The sequence below is a fragment of the Castor canadensis genome, chromosome 12, assembly GCF_047511655.1.
Source record: "Castor canadensis chromosome 12, mCasCan1.hap1v2, whole genome shotgun sequence".
In the NCBI taxonomy this organism is placed as follows: domain Eukaryota; kingdom Metazoa; phylum Chordata; class Mammalia; order Rodentia; family Castoridae; genus Castor; species Castor canadensis.
In genome coordinates this window covers 79,654,577-79,675,575 of record NC_133397.1, presented here as the reverse complement: position 1 = coordinate 79,675,575, position 20,999 = coordinate 79,654,577, and the positions used below count along the sequence as shown (strand labels likewise).

General features: G+C 46.0%; 1 protein-coding gene across 4 annotated transcripts in view; it reads right to left on the bottom strand.

Moving 5' to 3' along the window:
• Positions 1-2,852: 2,852 nt before the first annotated feature.
• Pax8 (paired box 8) overlaps positions 2,853-20,999 on the bottom strand; it is a 57,793-nt gene continuing 39,646 nt past the window's right edge. For 2 of the 4 annotated variants that reach the window (XM_074050165.1, XM_020151532.2), the window contains exons 8-12: positions 19,757-19,877; positions 19,072-19,278; positions 11,842-11,943; positions 5,510-5,596; positions 2,853-4,058 (exon numbers count right to left, since the gene is read on the bottom strand). In XM_074050165.1, the coding sequence (XP_073906266.1) occupies positions 3,982-4,058; positions 5,510-5,596; positions 11,842-11,943; positions 19,072-19,278; positions 19,757-19,877 (594 nt within the window). In that variant the 3' untranslated portion in view covers positions 2,853-3,981. The remainder of the gene's footprint in view (positions 4,059-5,509; positions 5,597-11,841; positions 11,944-19,071; positions 19,279-19,756; positions 19,878-20,999) is intronic. The other 2 variants (XM_074050166.1, XM_074050167.1) reach the window with 1 other exon arrangement.

Below are 20,999 nucleotides of genomic sequence, written 5' to 3'. Positions count from 1 at the left end.
GAGCTCTTCCTAAACATTCACATTCACTTTTACCAATCCACAGACAGACCTGGAGACACAAAGATCTGTCACAGGCAGGAAAAGGAGTAATTTTTTCAAACTCACTCAGCAAAAGAGAGAATGGAATAAGAAAGTAAAAAAGGTGAAAAAAAGGAAAGAGAAACAGGAGCGAGGGAATGGACTTTGTGGGATGGAGCGGTCTCTTTCACCAGAACTATGGCCATGGTCCACTCAGTCTGAATGTAATTACAGAGACTTAGGCTGACATAAATGGGGAAAGGTGTGTGTATCTGGGATAATGTGCAGGAGGAAGATGGGAGCAGGTGAGAGAGGGGAAAGCTTAGCAAGTTGTTCACCTCTTCTGGCTCCTATTTCAGGAATTATAGACTGTGGTCACTAACTGCTCTTGTTTGAGTTTATCTCAAGGGTCTGAGTACATGCCTGGTACCAGGCGGGCAGAAAATACATGTTTCTTAGTATCAACTTGTGGCAAGAATTTTGAAGTGAGGGAACATGAGAAGAAAGGAGGAGGAAGTCCCAGCTTCACTCCTTCCTCACTCAGCTTTGGGGCAGCTCTGCCCACCTGGTGGGCCCAGTCAGGGTTCCAGCTGTTCTGTCCTCCAGCTAGAAACCCACTGTCTGCCCTTCAGTGGCTGCCTTATTCTCATGGGCTTCCTGCAAGCTCCTAGCATCCTGGCTGGGCATGGCTAGTCCTAGGAAGCAAGGAGGACTGGGAGAGGAGCATGTGATGGGACCTGGAACAGCTACCTGGAAAGCCAGGTCTAGCCACGCAAGTAGTGAAAAGGATTGTTCCAGGGGCAGGTGCAGTGGGGCTCTTGGTATCTTGGGAATGTCTCAGGTCTATGCCTCATCTCCAGTTCTCTCATCAATGTACACCACTCCCACACTCCCCACAGGAACAAGGAGTTCTGATTACCCTGAACAGTGAAAAAGCCTTCCTTTACATTCAGCTACCCACAGATGCTTCCTTCATTGCCCCAGGTGAACATGGCTTTCCAGCTTAGCCCCAGCAGCCTCCTATGTGTCCTCATGTCCTTGGACTCACATCCTTTTTTTCTTGTGCCTCTTTCATATGCCAGCCAACTTCCCAACACCACGCACAGTGCTGAGGTACTTCAAATTGTTTCTAATACCCAACACATAAATGACTATATTTTCATGGTTTGACCTTGGATGGACTATCTAGACAGGTCCTGGTCCGGACCTGCTGCTCTTAGGTCATACCGTACAGTGCCTAAGAGCAGTCTTCATCTGCTCTGAGCTGATTGTCTTATGGTAACCAGGTCAGCTCAGAGAAAGGAAGGTGAATTTGTACCAAGGTCAACTTACTAAAAGTATAGCCCAGGTCCTTTCATCATTTGGGATTTGGGGAGATTTTTGCCAGGGGTATACAGTGTCCCCAGAGGAATTTTGGCTGTGAATGCAAAGGTCAATGTGCAGACTCCTGGAGGCCCCCAGCCTCCAGGAGTGATTTTTGGGTGGGAGGATGTCGTAGGGCACTCAGAAACCCAGATGTTCAAGGTCTTGAGGCGCTTTGGACACAATGACCTGCCAAGTTCATAGCCAGAGGGAAGTCCTGTCATTGAAAAATGAGCTTTATTTCCTATCCCCCCTGAACAGTAAGGGGACAGGTTTTCTTCACAGGAATTTGTACCCCTTGTGGTAAAGCTATTATCATTGCCACCCCTGCCCTGTGAGCATCCCTGGCCTCTCTGGAGGTAGCAGCACTGTCATTCCACCTCTGCTCTCCCCATCTTGGATTCCTGGGAGGGATAAGGAATCTCCTTTCCATCTGACTCAACCCCAGTGCCTGCCCAGGTATCCACATTAACCTGGACACCTTGACTTCAGGGTCTTTTCTCTCGTTCCAGCTGGGTTGCATGTGGAGAGGAGGTCCATGCAGATAGCCCCCAGTGGGCCAAACTCCTGTGGTGAGCAAAACCCTTGCTGTCACACGGTATCCTTCTTTTCTCCTAAATTTCCTGGAGGAGCTTTTCCTAACTCCCTGAAGCCTCCCTCCCCCTTGGGAACCGCAATACCCTATGCTTCTCTATTGCTCAGTCAAGTCAAATCTTGAGAATTGAACCAAAAGATAGTAAACGGTTGGTGGCACCCCACAATCTCCCTTAGGTGTAGAACCCTCTAGTATCCCTGATGAGGGCCCTGCATTGTTGGATGAGAGTGCAGGAGTTAGGGTAAGAAGAATTGCCCCTACTTCTCACCTTGGGTACACCATCCATTTCTTTCAAAGTTTCAATTTCCTCATATGTAAAATGATGCTGATCCCAAATTAATTTACACAATACCCTCCACACCATTCCTGGCGCACAGGAGAGCCTCATCTTCTCCCTTCCTAGACGGAAGCACCATGGTGCCTACAAAACTTGGTCATGTGGGCACCAGTTTGTAGCTACTCCTGGATCATTCTCCAACCCACCTTGCTGGTTCTCTGGCTTCCCATTGTCTTGGTACAGTGTCATGTGCTTCATTTTTTTCTTTTTTTGGCGGGGGAGTGGTACTGGGATTTGAATTTGGGGTCTTGAGCTTGCATGGCAGGCACTCTTCCACCTGAGCCATGCCTCTAGCCCCACATGCTTTTTTTTTATGTTCACATTTATGTAGATTGGAAGATGTCAAAGGTTGGAATAATCAATACCCAGTGTCAGACATCTATCAAGTGCAGAGGGAGAATGCTAACTCAGGGCTCTGAGGATTAGATGGTCCTTTCTCACCCACAGCCCCAAAGTGAGTTTGCCAGCCACTGGGCTTTGAGTTCAGGAGGAAGCCCAGCCCTCTGTGCCTCCTTCTCCAGCCAACCCCAAAGCCTAAAATGAAGAGCAATGGTTTATTGAGTCATATGGCAATGGTGGGTTGTCTTTAAAAAAGGAAGAAGCATCAAGGAGAAAAGCCCAACACAGTGGAGAGACAATTCACTTGGAGGCCAAAATATGGGGGATGGAAAGTAGGAAGCTTGACCCAAACAGAGCTTCATTTACAGTATTTACAGTCAGGTTTCAGGGGCAGGAATTGCAGGGGCCAGAGAAGGAACCTTGTTTCTGGCTTCAGAAGGCGGCCTCAAGGTCTCTTCAGTGGCTTTGTGGGCTGGAGTTGTAGGAAGCACACTTGACTTGGCAGGAGCTGTTGGAAAGGGGAAGTGGTCCCCACCATTCTGCCTTGTTCTGCCATGGGCAGAGCTGCACCGCACCTCTCAGGGGCCTGGGCCCTTTGGAAATTCCATTTCCAGCTGCTTTGAACTGGTTTGGCTGACAGCAGCTGCCAAAGGGATGACCCAGTGGAGCAGAGACTAGGGTGGTGCTTGTAGGCCCATAGCAGCAGGCAAAGGGAAGGTCAGCTGACAGCCTGGTGGAGTTTCTGATTGACTGGGCCAGCCCTCCCTCATGCCTAGGAGGGAGGTACAGGAAAGGCCAAGCAAGCTGAGCAGAAGGTGGCAGGAGGTTGAAAGAGGTGACTCTCAGTGTGACTGATTGGGAAAGGCTTGGCCTCGGGCTGTGACTTGAAGGCTGGAAGGACTTGTTTACTGTCCACAATTGTTGGAGTTGTGTTGATGAAAGAGTCACACAAGGGCTCCTGTACACCCCTTGGCCCAGGGAGGACAACATACACATCCCCCTCAAGCTCCTTGTACTCCATCTTCTCTCCTTAGGTGGGCACCAGCCTGGGCACGTTACTCCTTCAATTGGGTCTCTTTTGGAATGGGCTGGTTCTCTTTCCCTGAGACTCCTGCCCCTCATTAAGGAGTCTTAGAGGACAGTCTGGCCTTCTCCAAGGTCATTCTGTCTTTCATGGTTCATTAAGTTAACCACAGAGTGAGTGAGCCGCAATGCTGGAATTGTGGTTATTTTTCATGTAATAAATAAAGATTCCTTTGTATGACTCTCCAGGGCCTGTCCCAGCCCGAGTCCTCCTGTTGCCCAGTGGCTCCCACTGTCCCCATGGCAACTACAGATGGTCAAAGGCTGTGGCAGTGGTGGGTGGCGCGCTTGGCCTTGATGTGGAACTGTAATAATATGGGGAACCTGGACACATTAAAAAAATAACAACACTGCTGGTCAGAGGAGGAAATTGCACCACAGCCTTCCCTGCAAATGCTGACCTGTAAGACAGCTTGTGTTAATCATTTATCCCCTGCCTATCTGATCATCAAAGATTAACTCCTCTCCAGCCCTGCCTGTTTCACCCTTCTTTGGCCTTGCCTTTGAGTTTCTGGACAGAAAGAGAATGATGGCTTCTTGCCCCTGTTCCCCCATGTCTGCTTTGACCTTCAACACCCTGGGTCCATAAAAAGGGCAATAGAGAGCAGCTGCATATGGAATCCCAAGAATCAAGCACACTAGGGGTCATCAGGATCCTCCTCAGATTTGCTTAAACAGTGGCAGATCAGAGAATTTTCCTCTGAATACCCAGAGAGATTAGACTCCCCACTGGTGGAAGCAGATCTAGGACCTCACAACAGGTTTGTATACCTACTGGGTGAGCATCCTGGGAAGTCTCAGCAAGAAAGTGCCCCAAATACCCTTTTCCTTTCTGGCTAAAGTGAATAGGTGGATTGGAGTTGAAAACATCTGGCAAACAGAGCCCACATCAGGCTCCTTCCTAGTTATTTCTGGAATGCTAGGACATAACAATAGGAGGGGGGTGGGTCTTAGGGAATATGCAGTCCAGCCAGCCTGCAATGATGTCTGAAAGGCTGGCCACCTTGGGGCTACTGGTTCTCTTTGGCTCAGGTTTGCTTTGACTCCCTCACAGCAACAACTCTGGGAGGTCCTAGTGACAGCTCTCAAGTTTCCCATTTATGGTCTTCCTTTCCTGACAAGCTTCTCTACTCATCCTGGAACTCCAGGGCAAGAGAAGGGAAGTGCAGCTTCAAAGCTCACTGAAACTCACTTTCTGGACCTTGATTCTGAATGCTATTTCTAAAGCCAAATATGGAGAATTTGGTGGAATAACGTTTTCTGTATAAGAGTTCTGGTGCTGAATCATGATTATGTGTGACCAACCCAATTATTTGGTTAATGGGGGCAACAGGATGGCATCTTGAAACCAGCTCCCAGGAAGAAGAGCAGCTAGGATGAGTGCAGGGTGACTCTGAGACAATGTATGTTGTTGTGGGACCTTAACTCCCTGCAGATAGGAAGGCCTCTCTTAGGCTATTCTTGAATCTACCCTTGCCCTCCCCTGCCCTTGCACTTCAGGCCAAAACCCTGAATCTTAAAGAAAACAAAGTTTACCAGACATTGCCTTGGGGAGCCAGAGGGAGATAGAAGCCAGGAAGTCTCTGTTCTTCTGTCCTCTTTCCCCAAATAACCAGGTACACTGCTCTTCTACTTTCTTTTATCACAAAGGACACCCATCTCCACAGGCTCTCCAACCTAGGACTTCCCAGCTTTCAGATAACTTTTGCCCTGGCCTTGTCCTCCACCCACCTTTCCCTGCCCAGCAGAGGGCCTGAGCAGCCCCAGGGACTTACTCAGCAAGCTGGAGTTGGGGAAGCGCCAGGCTTCGCTGTAGGAGGAGTAGGGGGTGTGGCCATAGGCGTTGCCAGAGTATTCACTTCCTGTTGGAGGCACACAGTGACAGGCCTGTGAGACTGATGGCACCAATGTGGGGATGGGGGGGTAGGGAGAATTGTTTGCAGAACTGGCAGTGGATAAGCCCGGGGAAGAATGCACAAGGAGGTCACAGGTGAAATCAGGGCAGGGATGGTGGATCTCAGATGACTTCTCCATCACCCCTTTGGGAACTCCAGAATCTGAGTTTCTTTGGGCAGTGTCAGGCACTGGAGGTGCTCCCCTGACAAACTGTAGCCTTCAAAAGAACCCCAGGAGGCAGATGTTATTATTATCTCCATTTTCTAGTTAAAGAAACTGAGGCTTTGGGATCTGCAGAAACTCATACAGCTTGGAGGGTCCAGTGCTGTGTGGAAACTATGCTGTGACTCTAAAGCCCTGATTCTAATTCTTCTTCTCTTGCTGCTTGGACATTCTGCAAAAAGGACTTTCCAGAGGAGCCTATGGCTGGGAGAGGGAGCTGAACAGGGGGAGGGAGGGGAGAGTAGCCAAAGAGGGAATCAGTATATAAGCACTTTTTAGCTTCCCTAGATATAAGTGTTTTGTTTTGTTTTTGAGAGAGACAGAGAGAGAACTAGCTGAAGATTAAAGATAGGAGAGGAAGAAGGGCCCTAGAAGGCACTAATCTCTTGGAGAGACTGTTCTGCAGCTTACTCTGAGAATGTGTCCCCACTTTAAGCAAACTCAATGAATGCATGAATTTATACACAAAGTAAACAAGATTACCTCCTTATGTGAGTGGAACCTTGGCTTTCTCAAAAGAGTGATTTACAAAAAAAATTGCTTAATACCCTTACATGATAGCAACAAAATCAAACTGACCACCACAACTCTTTGTATGGAGCTTAAAGTTTGCAAAGAGTTTCCCACACATCATGCCATTCATCCTATAAATAGAACACTTCTATGAACTATTCATCCATATAGCCAATTAATAGACTAGGAAATTGGAATACAACACAGGATTAAGTAGTTTTCCTCAAGTTACAGTGCTGATAAATGGTGGGACAGAACTTGACCTTAGAACTCTTGACCTTAAATTCCAGATAATCCCTATATGCACTTATGAGGCAATTTCATTTACAAAGCCAGGTTCCCACCAACCTTGAGATCCAGTGAGTGTCCACACAGTCTTTCAGAAACTTATCTGTGATTATGAGCTAAGTGCTTTCTTCTTCCCAGACTTTTGGGAAGTTTGAAACTCCCTGACTCTGGTGCCAGTCTGTCTGAAATCAAATCCCCATCTCCTACTTCCAGGCTGGATAAGTCATATAGCCTCTCTGAGCCTTAGTTTCCTCATTTGTCAAACACTGGCAAATTATTATTCCTATCTCATTGGGTTTAGTGAGGATTAAAGAGATCATACATATTAAACTCCTAGTACCATACTTAGAATATGCTTAGAATATAAGTAGCATTCAATGAATGTTGACATTTTATTATTACCTCATGAAACATGGGGTAAAATAGAGTTCAATGGAGGCTCAAATCAGTCATGCAACCAGTCTTAAGGTGAGGCTAGAGTCAGTGGGAGCTGCTTCCTTGCAGAGAACTAGGCATTTGTGCAGAAGGAATGAAAATAATAGGAGATTTTGAGGCAGAGGAAGACTACTGGATCCTCTTCCAGTCTAGGGAGTCCATGACAGGCATCAAACTCACAGTAGGAACACAGTAAGTTCTTTGGGGTCAGGACTGAGCCAAACACAGATTGGGCAAAAAATACAAGTACAAAAAGAAGTGGAGGAAGAAGGAAAAACAAGGAGGGAAAAGAAATAAAGAAAACTAAGGAATGATTTAATTCAACCATCCACTTAACAAATGAAGAAACTACTATATAGAGGGGAAATACATTCATCCCAGGCCATGTGTTCAATTAGAGCCTGAACTAGGAGCCTGGCTCCCTTGGTCCAACGTCACTGCTCGCTCTTATAGTTTATGGTGGGAACTGTCCCTGTTTATTGCTGGTGTACTCTAGTTTCCCTGGTTTAAGCAATTCCTCAGAAGTAGCCAGTTCTATACTGGCTATTCAGCAAGGGTCCTTCCCTATGCCTTTACTCCACTCTACCCAATGCCAAACACTGCAAGCTTTAAAGGACAAGGAAGAGAGAGGGAAAATACAATGTGTTTGCACTCTCATTTTGTCACTCATTCATGCATTTCACCCATAAATAAATATTCATTTATTTAACACACACTGCCTCAGTCACAGGAAGTCAGGGTGGGGAATGGGGCTGGGGAAGTAGTACACCCTTGGGTGTGACTTCTTTCCACCACCAGACCTACCAGCTTGTGTGCAGTCATGGAGGATGAAATGTCCCGGTGCCTATGAAAGACCAATCTATCTTCTTTGCTCTGCTTCCTACCCCACTCACCTTTCCAGTTGGCCTCTGTAATTATTCCCTCTTTCCTGCTTCGATTGTCTCTTCCTTTTTAATTCATCAATTCCTTCAGGCTACGAAAATTATTTCCTATCTAATATCCTTAAAAAATCCTCTTCCTGCCCCCATCCATCTCTGCTGTATGGTCTCTGCCTTCACCTTCTCATAATCTTCCAATCAGGCCAATGCTGATCTATGCAAAACGCCACAATCGTTAACCTGTCCATTCAAAGGGTCACTTCTATGTCCTCAACTTCTTGGCTTATCACTCCCTCTTTGCCTCTGGGTGCCATCTGGCCTGCTTCTTAATTGCTTATCTTTCCTATTCATTCTCTGCTGGTTCCTTCTGTTAGAATTCTAAATTTTATTGAAGAACTTTGTTTAAGAGTCTTCTGTGAACTTCCATCCATATTCTCTTTTGCCTAATTCCTTGGCATTGAATAACAGCTTTGTACAATGGTAGAAATTTATACTCTAGTCAGGATTATTTTCTGACTTCCGACATATCACGTACCTACTAACATTATTAAACTGGATATTTAGTGGGTGTTTCAATCTTAATATGGGCTAACAAAACTCTTGATTTCCACCTGCCACTTACAACATCTCTTTTCTCCTAGTCTCCCACATGTATACTTGCCACCATCATCCATGGAGTTTCCCAAGCTCCAAGTCTAGGAATGATCCACATTTCATCTATTTTCTCATCCCTAATATAGCCAGTTCACTAGAAGGTTTTGTTGGATTTATCATAAAAATATATCATCAGTGTCTCCTTCACCACTACTTCCTTAGTCCAAGTCACTGTCATCTCTTGTAAGAACTACTGCAACTGGTATCTGTGATTTTTCTCTTGACAGTCTACAATCTTTTCCCAGAAGTCCTGAATAGTTTTTTAAAAGATGGCCTTGCTGCTACCAAAAATCTCATCTTATAGTGCCTTCCCTAACTGCTCACTATTCTTTGATATACTCATCTTCTTTCTGTGTGCTATCATGCTAAATTAGATCCTTCTTGCCTTAGGGCCTTTGCACTTGCTGTTCTTTTGGGCCAGGGATGGTCAGCCACAGTTAACCACTTGGCTAACCACTTTGAACAACTTCTTAGAGAGGCCTCCCCTGATCATCCAATCTAAAGTAGTTATCTCCTCTCCCTGTGGCTCTTTATTACATCATCACATTTTATTGTCTTCACATACTTATCATCATCTGATATTATGATTATTCATTCATTGACGTGATTGCTATTTCTCTCTACCATTAGGTTGTAAGCTCCATGAAGAGAGAGATATGTCTTGTGCAATTTATACTCCCAAAATCCCACACAATGGATTCTTACTTATTTGTTAATCAACAAAATGGAGAATGGATATAAGGGTGAAAGGATGGATAGAATGGGGATGATGAAAGTATTGATGATGGAAGGGTAGATGGAAAGATGAATAGGTGAAAGAAAGGTATATGGAAATATGGACAGATAGCTGGATGAAAGAATAGATGGATGAAAAATAAATGGATAGAAAGATACATATTTATACATATATCTAAAAATGGACAGATGGATAATGGGTGGATAGATGGATAGATGAAAGATGGATAGAAAATGAAAGGGTGGATGGAAAGACAAATAGATGGCTGGATGGATCCATTTATCTGGGTATGTTGGTTCTACTTTAGAACTAGTGTGAGGGTCATTAACTGTTAGAGGAGCCAGAATCAGAGAGAGTGAAGAGAAATCTATAACCTGATCTGAGAATCTGTGGCTTTCCCATAGTTTGTGTTTTTACTTCTGATATGGTGGGAGGCTGTGTTGAAGTAGAACAAGCTCTAGATGTGAAATCAAAGATCTGTGTTTGAACCACTCAGCCAATTAGTATTGTTTTGCTTTTCTGAGCCTCAGTTTCCTTATCTATAAAACTAGGATAACATCAGCTTCCCAATCTTATGGTGAGGAGGATTAAATAAGAAATAAAGTTATATGTGTGAATGGCCAGGTATGTAAAGGGCATAATAAATGGTCACTTCCTCCTTTCCACAACTGATTGAAGAATGTCACTGGTATGCCTAACTTAAAGCATTATTATGTACCTACACGCATGCAGTAGGTGCTCACTGAGTTTACGGACTTTAGTTGAAGGAGTCCCATTCAGTCAATTGGGAGATCGTAGGCAATGGTAAGAGACAGACACATAATTTTCCTACACTTCATTTGCAAAAAGGTGCTCCTAGGAACCAGGCGATTCATTTAAATGGTATAGCATTTTCTGAAGACTAATTTGCATGCAACTTATTGGAAGCCCATCCAGTGTGTAAGGCAAGGTCTCTCCCTTCTGCAATTCACTTGCAATCCATGTGGTAGTTGTGTGTGAGTGTGTGTTTGTTCACTGCAAGCCACTCTGGGTGAGGTCTTTCTGGAAACAACCTGGGGGACTTTGATGAGAGGCCTACACCTTGCAGTTACCTCACAGGTCAGACTCTTGGCCCCAGGAACCACTTGACCTAGGCCTGCCCTCAGAGAATGATTCATAATTAAGAGAAAAACGTTGCCTTTATGTTTCTTCCTCCTCCTCTAAGCAGGCAGCAGGGGAAGGTAGAAAGGTTGCGGGGTGGGGGGGCAACTGGAGCCTGGAATTTTGATTGAGAGGCCCCATTATCCACACTCTTAAAAAAATAACTGAATCTTTTCCTTTTTTATCTTGACCAATCTCATTTCACGCTCCAGAAGTGGAAGGGAGGGAGGGAGGGAGTCCAGGGCCAGGAGGGAGAGAGGAGTCAGTATTCTGTATTTTCAACGCTGCATTAAGCACATCGCCACGGTAACAGGGCAGCAACAAGTGCCAGCTCAGCAGGTTCCCAGGGAGCAGAGCCTCCTTCTCTCCCTCTTTCCCTCCCCTCCCTCTGCCCAGGAGAGCCCAGCCCACCTGCTTCTCTCTGCACAGGGTGCCCAGAGTAGGTGGCCAGCAAAGATTAACCCCTGTAGGGGGAAGCAGGCCTGGGTGAATGCACCAAATCTCTAGGGTCAGAGCATGGGAGACTGGCCCAGGGTTGGTATGGAGGTTACATATGACCTGAGTTCGAGCTCCAGGCTCCTAAACCTCTCTGGGCAGTGGAATTGAGTCAGTTCTATCCCATTCATCCCAGGGTCTTTCCCATATGGCTTCTAAAAGATTAAGACTTTCCCAAAGAAAATCCCATTTGTCCAGACCTTGACATCCAGGGTCACAACTGGATGATGACTGCAGACAAAGAAACCCAAATGATTGACAGGCAGGATTCCAGGATGGTCCAAATGAAGATGGAGAAATATTCTCAGTTCATCTCATACTCTACGGTACCCTCAGAATACCTAGAACCTGGACCCTACTAATTCAGGGTTGAGTGAGTGTAGGATGTGAAGGAGAATGTATTTTAATCATTTCTTCTTTATCATCGTCATCATCATTATTGCTATTCACACTCAGAGCTTACAGAAGGGCCAGGCTTATGTGTGGTTCATAGTGTTTGACCAGCTCCTAGAGCTGCTCCATTAGTATTCACTGATTCAGTGGAAGAAGTAGGGGAGCTTGGATTTGAACACAGATCTATCTCAGCCTCTCCCTTTTCATCATGGATAATAAATATGGGAGATCTGGGAAAAGGGAGGCTGAGCTGATTTGAGTGAAGAAGCCAGGATGGCACTGGGGCATTTTCTCAAGGTGTTTGTAAGAAGGTGTCTCCTTGGTCCATTTTTCAGTGACCTTAGAGTAGCCTATGAATGGGACACCATCTATCTCTAACCCTCTCTTGTCCCCCAATTCCTCTAACATTTCCTCTTTGCAGTGCTCCCCCACTCCTGCCCATGAATTTTCTCCTTACCTGCCACCATGCCTGCGATGGCAGAAGAGGCATAGCTGCCCTGTCCACTGGTGGGGATGTGGGGTGGATATCCAGGCAGCGTGGGCCCCACCATCTCTCGCCCTGGAAAAATACAGCAAAAAATCATTTGTTGGTGTATTGGGGGCTCCTGTGCATATTGTCTCATTTTCCTGAGGGTACCAAGTCTTTCCTTAGCCATTCCCACTTCCTTCAAAGTCATTCTCCAAACTCACTTCTGTCCTCTTCCTCTGGGATCAAGGTCTTGTCTCATCTCTCTCGGTTCTGAGTGCACTATGCAAAGGAGTACCTGCAATTGCAGATACCTTTTTTGTTCCCTGTTCTCCAGTGGTTTTACTTACATGAGTAAATAATAAGAAATGATACATAAGTATTATTTCTTAATCCACAAAACTGTCATGGTATTGGAGGCCAGGGGCTATGTCTTCTGAGTCTTCACCCAGGATAGTAGTAGGCACAGATGGCCTAAATAAATATACTAGAAGCTACTTGACTCAGAGCATCCCTTTGAGTCCTCACTTTCAGAGAGCTAAGAACAAGTCCCTGTGAAGGGATAACAGGTGTGTAGCCCCCTGGCCCATCACTCCCTTTTTATGGGCCTGTGGCAGACATTGCTAATCAACCACCATACCCTTTTCCACTGAGCCAGAGAGTGGGTTCTTACTCCTTGGTGGCCTTCTAGGCAGATATAATCTGTCAGTGTTACAAGGGACATGAAACCTATTAGTTATCCCTGATCTAAAGGGAGATGTAGCTGGGAGATATTAAGCTTTTACAGATAACCATGAACTGTACTACTGTACTGTCATCTCCATTTATGAAAAAAAAAAAGAAAACATTTGCAGCAAAACCATTCTCCCTTTGTCTATAATTTGTGGGTCATACCCACATCTGGAGACACTAAGGCAGCTCTGTAAATGAGACCCCATATCCCTGGCCCTGTCTGTCCTCCACATCAGGAAGTAAAAGCTTCCCATTTTGGAGACCCCAACTGACCTAGTGACCCTCTCCTATCTACCTCCTGCCCAAAAACCAGGACTTCTCACCTATTTCCCTTTTCTACTGACCCAATGTTCTGGAAGTCCAAACCAGAATCCTTCTCAGTCCAAGTGATAACCACTGTCAAAGCATATTTACTAATAATAGTCATTTTACTCTCAAAATGTTCCAGTTTGAATGATGAATTATTTGGTCTTCCTAATTTTTGGTAATGTCCACAGAGTTTCTCAGTCTCCACAATATAAACATTTTAGGCTGCTTAATTCTTTGTTGTGGGCCTGCCCTATGAATTTCAGGATGTTTAGCAGTATCCCTGGCATCTACCTACAATAGTCCAGTGGAAGTTGTCACCCAGTGTGACAACTCAAACTGTCTCTAGACACTGACATATATCCCCAGTGGGGAGGGAGTGAGGGTAAAATCACCTCCAGTTGAGACCTTCTGTTAGATTATGACTGCTTGATCCAAATGCCTTCTGCTTCCTTCAAGGGGACTAAATTTTTTGCTCCCAGGACTTACATGGGTTACCTGTGACCTTCTGTCCAGGGCTATCTCCTCTATGGTACTGCTTGTTTCATTTTCCTTCCATCTGCCCCCCCATCCCCCAATCTCCAGTTCTTCATACCTCAGCCCCCTTGAAAGGATGCCTGGTACTGATGGATGGGAAGATACATTCCATGAAACTCTGTAAGTTGTCAATACCACAGTGGCTACTTCTTATTTCTCTTTCTGGAGATTCTCCAGAACAATTATTTCATTCAACAAGTACTTATCAAATAAGAGTGCTAATTGGTAAGAATAAGCACTAAGTCAAGATAGGGCATAGGCTGGGAAGGGCATTTGGATCCAAGCCTAAGGGATCAATTATAAAAGACCTGCATATCCAACTTCTGCCCTTTCACTGGAGGGAAGAGGCTTGGAATCAGAGACATTGGGTTCCTTATCCTGCTTGTATAACTAATTTTCTCCCATCTAAGTACTAGGCATGATTCTGTTTAGCTTCTGAGGTCAGATGAGACTGGGTGAATACCGAGTGGTATGGCCATAGACCTGTGGTTAATTTTCTGTGTGCTCTTAGACTAGCCACTTATGTGCCCTCAGCCTATTTCTTTACAAGCAAAATGGGAAAAATGAAAATAGCCTTACACACCTTGGTACTCTTGGGTTATTATCATAATTCAAACCCAGGGTTTCATTCTCCAGATGGACATTGATTCTACACATGGTCACGTCAGTGGAACTCTTATATAATAAATCCTTTTTGAAATCAGCTGCCAGTGTTCGTTATTTAAAATGGTATGGAGATTTTGAAATACCTGAACACCACCCTTTAATTTGTCTGAGTTCTACTGAAGTATTCAGCTATGGTTGGTACTGAACCACAGGGTGGAACCCATTGGAATTCTAGAGGTAGGCTCTGTTCATCTGACACAGGGTCATCAGGGGAACAAAGGAAGGAAAAGTTGGAAAAACAGGTAAGGAAAAGGGAATTTTGATATATTTAATAGAAGAAAAAACAGTCAGAAGACAGAACATGGTAAACCCTGAGTTTCATATGAAGACTACAATGTGATCAGCCCTCAGACAGCCTTCTTGGCTTGGGTGAAGCACCTGGCCAGGCAATGAACCAAGAGAGGGAAGGAGTTATGTAAAGTCTGTGAGAGCATGAGTACAGGATATAGGGGATGGATGAGTGACATGGCAAGGAGAGATGGAAGACAGTAGTGGCTGTCTCAGGCTTGTTGTCTGCTACTTTCTCCTTTCATTTTCCCTCTCTACTTCCTTCTGAAAGATCGTCTCATCATATCTATTTTATCTTATCTATCTATATAGAGATAAAGGCCAGACCAAAGATAAATCCCTTGATTTCTGTAAACCATGTTTGCCTTTCTGCCACAGGAGTAGCTAACTTAGATGACAGCTTCTAACTTGGGTTCACCTTCTTCCTGATTGACTGGTAGAGGCTTCCTGGTATTGTGAAGTACTCTGAGGCAGCATCTGTGACTTCTGGGATTGGGGGTGGGGTAGTGGGACATAAGTTTTGGTTGTCAGGTCACCTATTTGCTAGTGCTGGCCTGGTGCTCCTCTGGGCTCCTTCTGGTCCTGGAAGCATGTTGTCCCCCTCCCCGTCCTCATGCTGTCACTTTCTATTACCTGGCCTTGTGGCTTATTGAGCTATGCTGCTTAGTGGGCAGAGTTCCAGGGCACACACTCTCCTCAGATCACAATTTAATTCACAGTTTCCCTTTGCAGGCCCACCCTATGAACATAAGCCCCAGACATTGCTCTTGCAAATGGAATTCATTGGTCTCCCTTCCCTTTAATCTGAGATTTTAATCTTCATTTCCCCTCAGCAACCGAGTTTTCTCTCAGCGAGGTAGATTTCTGAACAAAACACCCACCCGCAGCAGACCCATGCCGATTTCCTCTCTTAGAACTTCTCCTGGAAAGATGGAGAGAAACTTTCTCTAGGATGGCTCTCACTCAAACTGTACTGTCATAAACTGTCCTATCCCCACAAAACTCTGTTCTAATTCCTTAAAAAACTTATTTCTTAGGCTGGGGTGTAGCCTGGTACACCTCAAGTGGTAGAGCACTTGCCTAGCATGCATGAGGTCCTGAGTTAGTTCTATCCTCAGCATGGATTGGAAAAACAAAAAACAAAAGAAAATAAAAACTCCTTCCAGAAAGCCAAGAACTGTTCTCCCATTTTAGAAGCAAAACAACAGAAGCTGTGAGCTGGAGACACTCTATGGCCTAACGTGTCCTCTTATCTACTTTGTTTTTAAGGCTCTTCATCATATATTTATCCTTGCTGTGTAATTCTACCTCCTATGCACTCAAATATTCTTCCAATATGGCCTTATTTTTTAAGACTTCAAGCCTGGGACCATGTTGACTGGTTGTGAGGTGGGGTTCTCTAAGAAAACTCTAGCATCCAAAACTATTGGTAAATATTCTAAAAAGTGGTAGAGAACAGGATCAGAAAGCCATTAGCTGGAGGAATTCAGAGGGTAGAGGTGATTTCAGAGTATTTCATTTTTCCTCTTTGATGTCTGCCCTCTATATAACCCCTTTTCAATCCCTTATCTTGTTCTGATAGCAAGAAAAATTTATGGCAACCCAGAATTCTCTTTGGCAGGACTAAATATAATTTGTACAAAAGGATGGAGGAGGATACTGGAGTCTTTGATGATAAAACCTAACTCCAAACTTTCTGATCAGCAGAGATGGAGTCAGCCTTGGAGCAACCAGGTCAAGGCTGCCTGTGATATCACTGTTGTGGCCAGTGTATTGGAATCTACCCTGCAGTGTCCAAAAAAGATTGGCAAGAATCTCAGGTGAATCTCACTATTCTTTTTCTTGGCTGACTGGGGAGAAGCTAAGACTCAAAAGGTCAGTCACCTTGGAAATCACATTAGCAGAGTCATCAGGCTAAGAAAAGTGGCTCGGAGAAATTCCAGGGAGCAAGAAAGGAGTTGTAGGAGATGGCAGGAAGGTCCTTAGGAGGGCATACAAAGGACAGGACCTGGGAAAGTTCATGTAAGTTAGAGCTGAGCTAATTATGAAATGAAAATTCACCAGACACTGCCTCCTCTCCCCTTGTCTGCATCATTTTTTTTTTTTTTTAGGAATAATTTAGTCTCTGCTTCCTTTCTTTTCTTCCCAATCCACTTCTTTCCCTCTTGGATGGATTTGTAGTCCCCAGACTCTTGAACTCATTCCCTTCCCAACTGTTCTCCATTCTACCATGTCCTCCCAGCCCTCCCGTCTGTTAGGTATTTAGGGCCACTCTTGACCAGTGGTCTCAGAAGGAGCTCCAGGCTGACACCCTGAGTTCATCATGGACACCAGCTCTCATCAGTCTTGTCCTTGAGCTGCAGGACTTGGTTTAGCAGTGAACTATAGTCCTGACTTGCTTCCTGTTCTTGGCCACCTATCTGAACCCTACTCCCTCCAACCCTTAATATTCTGGCCTCTTGCTGGATCTCCAGGGCTGTGGCCAGCCATTGGTCTTCACAGATGTTCACACCTGCATTTCAGCACCATCTGGGCCTGGCTTTGGAGGTTACCTGGCTGAGGACAAGCTGATGTTGCATATTTGCCTGCCTGCTGTCTAGGTGAGCACCTGGTGTCTACTACTAGCTGCTTTGTCCTGTGGGTTGAATGACCTCCCGTTCCTGCAGCTGGCCTGGAGAGTAGGCATGTTCACTAAATTAACAGCTGATAGAAATTAGAAGCATCACACCCAATTGATTATTCCATGCTGACAGGGACACTTGCAGCCTTAAAAGGGTGACAGAGGGGAGAAAATGTGGGGCTTCAGGGTCAGGGGGCCTAACTGGGCTGTTCTAACTATACATCATAACGCCTTTGTCTGAACTCTGATATATTTCCCAGCTTCTAGCTGCCATCTGTCCTTCCCTCTCTCTTAGCTGATCCTGCCCAGACTCTGCAGTGCACAAAGTAGCCAAAGAACTTCTCCCCATCATCATGTGCTTCATTCATACCCTCATCCCTTACCTGCTTCACCCCAGTCCCCATTCTCATGAGACCTACAAGTGTGCTCTTTGATCTAGCCTGCCTGCCCCAACAGACACAAACCCTTCTCCCCCTCTCCATTCCATGTGCTCTGGCTGACATAATTTCTCTCCACTTATAGGATTTTTCTCTTTTAATAACTTTGGTCAAAACAAATGACCCGTCTTTGCTGACTTCATCCTCTTGAAATTTCAATTCTAAAATTCCAAAAAAGTCAACATTTTTTCCCTTGATTTATACCCTTAAACACTGCCTTTCTGCCCACACATGGGGTGTCCATCTCCATCTTCCTCACTAGATGCAGGGATACACAAAAAAGAAAAAAAAATCCCAGGTGTCAGACAGATAGAAAATATAGCCAGTTTCAAGAAAGGATCCATATACTGGAATCAAAGGAAATACACTGGTATCAAAGGACCTGTGGTCACTCTGGGCTGGTAGAGGTCATGTTCCCCTAGTGATTTTCAAGTCTGAAAGCTTTCTAGAGGCAGGGCCTCTACTTCAGGCAAAGCAGTACTGGTCTGGTCAGAATACCTATAAATGCTTTCATTGCAAGATGCCTTGAGAAACCCATGTTTGAAAACCACTGGTCCAGATGGCCTGACGCTGGGTTGTCTTTGTTACCAGGTCTCTCTACCACACTTCCTATTGATCTCTGCCTTGGCATCGCAAGGTGGTCAGGATGGGGAGAACAGCAGGGAGGCATCCTCTCTGTCACTAAATACCCTTGGATGAAAGAGACTCTTCTGATGCTTAACTGAAAGGTAGTTGGCTTCCTCCCTTGGCCTTCTGAAGTCATTTCATTCCTATGGAATATCTTCACATATCTGTAGACAGTTAGGGATCTCTGCTTGTGCCCAGCAAACCTTGACTTTTTCAGCCACTGCTCAGACCCTGGCTTGCCAGAGCAGTATCCTGTTAGTGAGACGCAGCTCTGCTTGGCTGTACATGAAGTCTGGGGTATAGCAGCCATCACTCTGTAGGATATCCTACTCCTGCCTAGAGACTAAGGCTAGGCCCTCCCTCCTCCATGAGCCTGCTTCCTCCTCAGAATAAGAAGAGGTTTACTCCAGATGCCCTACAGGCTTCCTCTAGCTTTAAATGTTTGAAGGAGATGAGGCCCCTGACAGGAAGCCCTATTCCCTTATCTCTCTAGATTTTCAGTCACTCTGAGATTATCATGCTGAATTATATGGGGTGTCCTTCACTTGTACTACTGTTCAGCTGATTATGGAGGCCCAAATGGGACTGACCCTCATTTCTTTTAAAGAATTTGATACAGAAATTGACTCAAAGGCCAATACCTTTTTCCTCCCAAAGTTTCCTGACTTTTAAATGTTTTAAATCAAGACAAAGTGTTGCCACTCTACAGCACCTGGCTCCTTGTCTTGGGGTCCCTGTTCTTCCATGGGGTTTTAAGATGATGCCCTCCATTTCCTGGTACCCCGAAGTTCCTGCCCCTTCGGAGGCCTGACTTCCCCAACATGGAGGACTACACCTTGGCACTGTTACCTCCAAAAGTTGCTGGAGTAGTTAGGGAATAGGGTGGTGCTGGGCAAGATTGGGGCCACAGAGAGGGGATGGACCCAGTCAGGGGTATCAGGGCTGGCCCTGAGGACCTCCCTCCCTTCCCCCCTCAACACCTGCACGGCTGGGACCTCCCTGTCGTACCTGAGAGGAGGGCCTGGCCCGTGAACTGCCCGTACACGGAGGCAGCATGGGGAAAGGCATTGAAGGGCGGGACCGAGGCACCGGCTGGGCCCCCGGAGCCGACTTGCTGCAGATCCAAAAAGGCGGAGCTAGATAAAGAGGAAGGGGTGGAGCTAGAACTGGACAGCTCTGGGGTTTCCTGCTTTATGGCGAAGGGTGAATGAGGATCTGCCGGAGGGAGGGAGACAACAAGGAGAGAGGGGTGTGAGATGATGGAGCGGGTACATGCACAAACCAAGCCATGAGATGTGGGGAGAGATGTGGCGGCGCGCAGGGGCAGGCAGGCTCAGCTGCTCTCAAAGTCTGGGGTGGGGAGGTAGGGCTACACGGTGTTCCTCCAGTTGAGTGAGGCCGGAGTGGGAAGCTCTACCTCCTTGCTGTGCCCTGTGCCTGTGTAGATGAAGAATTGGGCAGGGTGTGTGCCCGGCGTCTCTAGCAGGAGGAAGTGAGAAAAACCCAAGGGGCCAAGGGTGAAGGCATGACCCCATTGGTCAACTAAGGTCCAGCCAGCACAGCCCATCTCTCTTCTCCAGGCCAACACCCCAATCGCCTTCCTCCTGCCAGCCAGCAGCCTCTGTCTTCCCTTGCCCTTCGGCCCACCCTCACAGCTGGGTCCAGATGGCCCAGGACCCTCTGGGCATCCTACCTGCCACCACAGGGTAGGTCTGGTGAGCCGAGAGGTTGCGCCCCAAGGGTGTATTGGAAGGGGTCAGGGAGGCCTTCCCATCGTCCAGGGTGTTGTTGAGCAAGGGCAGCGGGTAGAGGCCCTGGAGAACAAACAGAAGTCAACAGGGCACAAAGAGGCCCCTGGGCGAGTCAGCCTTCCTACAAATCCTGCTGCCCATTTTTGGATTTAGCAACATTAATCTGCCCAGGAAAAGTTCCCTTCCTTATTGTCTCTTTCTTCCTATATCTCCTGAGCTATACTGGGCATGTTTTGTGGGATTCTATTCTCTGACTCAAAGCCCCATGAATCCCTAGTCCCTGGTTTAAGGTTTCCCCTCCCAGGTCCCAGAATCCAAGGCTAGGAGGGCAGGTATGGAATAGAGAGGGTCCTTTAGAGGACTGTGTCCTGGCTGGAGGTTTGTCTCATCTCTTCACATAATTTGAGCTCAGAGTGCGGGACACTGCCATAGGCTGAAGCAAGCTGCTCATAGGACTTTTCAGACTTGGTCACCCTATTATTAATGTATTCCTCTTCACCTGTAGAGAGCTGAAGAAACTCATGGCCCTCCCTTCTAGGGTGGAGCCAGGATTCAGTCTCCAGTGCCCCTGCTGTCAACTGTTGTCCTGAGCTAATGGCAATGACCACTTCTTATATTTGCAAAGAGCTGTCATTAGGGCTTTGCCTCTGTCGTTCTTATGGAGTTCCCCACTTCCCACTGCCCAGCAGCCCTATGACATGGATCAGTAAGATTATATGTTTTGTACACAGAGTCTGAATTCCAAAGAGTAAATGCTCCAGTTCTGTATATCGAAACAAGGACTAAACTCAGGACTTCAGATGCTGACTCAGATCCCCTGCCCCACAGAACAGTGGATTTTTCTCTCCATATCCAAGCAAATAGAAGCCTGAAGTTCAGCTTGAAAGATACTTGGGGTTAATTTTGTTTCAAAAACTCTTCATCAAGTGCTTGGAGGTTTTCTTCTCATTTTAGACTCCTACTTGGTTCTCCTGGCATGAGCCAGGCTATGGTCTAAAGTATTCCTTCAAAAAGGAACTTGTTCAACTAAAGGCAAGAGGATAACCCACCCTCTCCATGACTCTCTTCCACTAGGGAGGGTCAGCACACACCTGTTTCCCACATCACAATGTACTGTATGAAACATTGTGCAAAACTGAAATCAAAGAATGCTCCATGGTTACATAACATCTCTACTAAAGACAA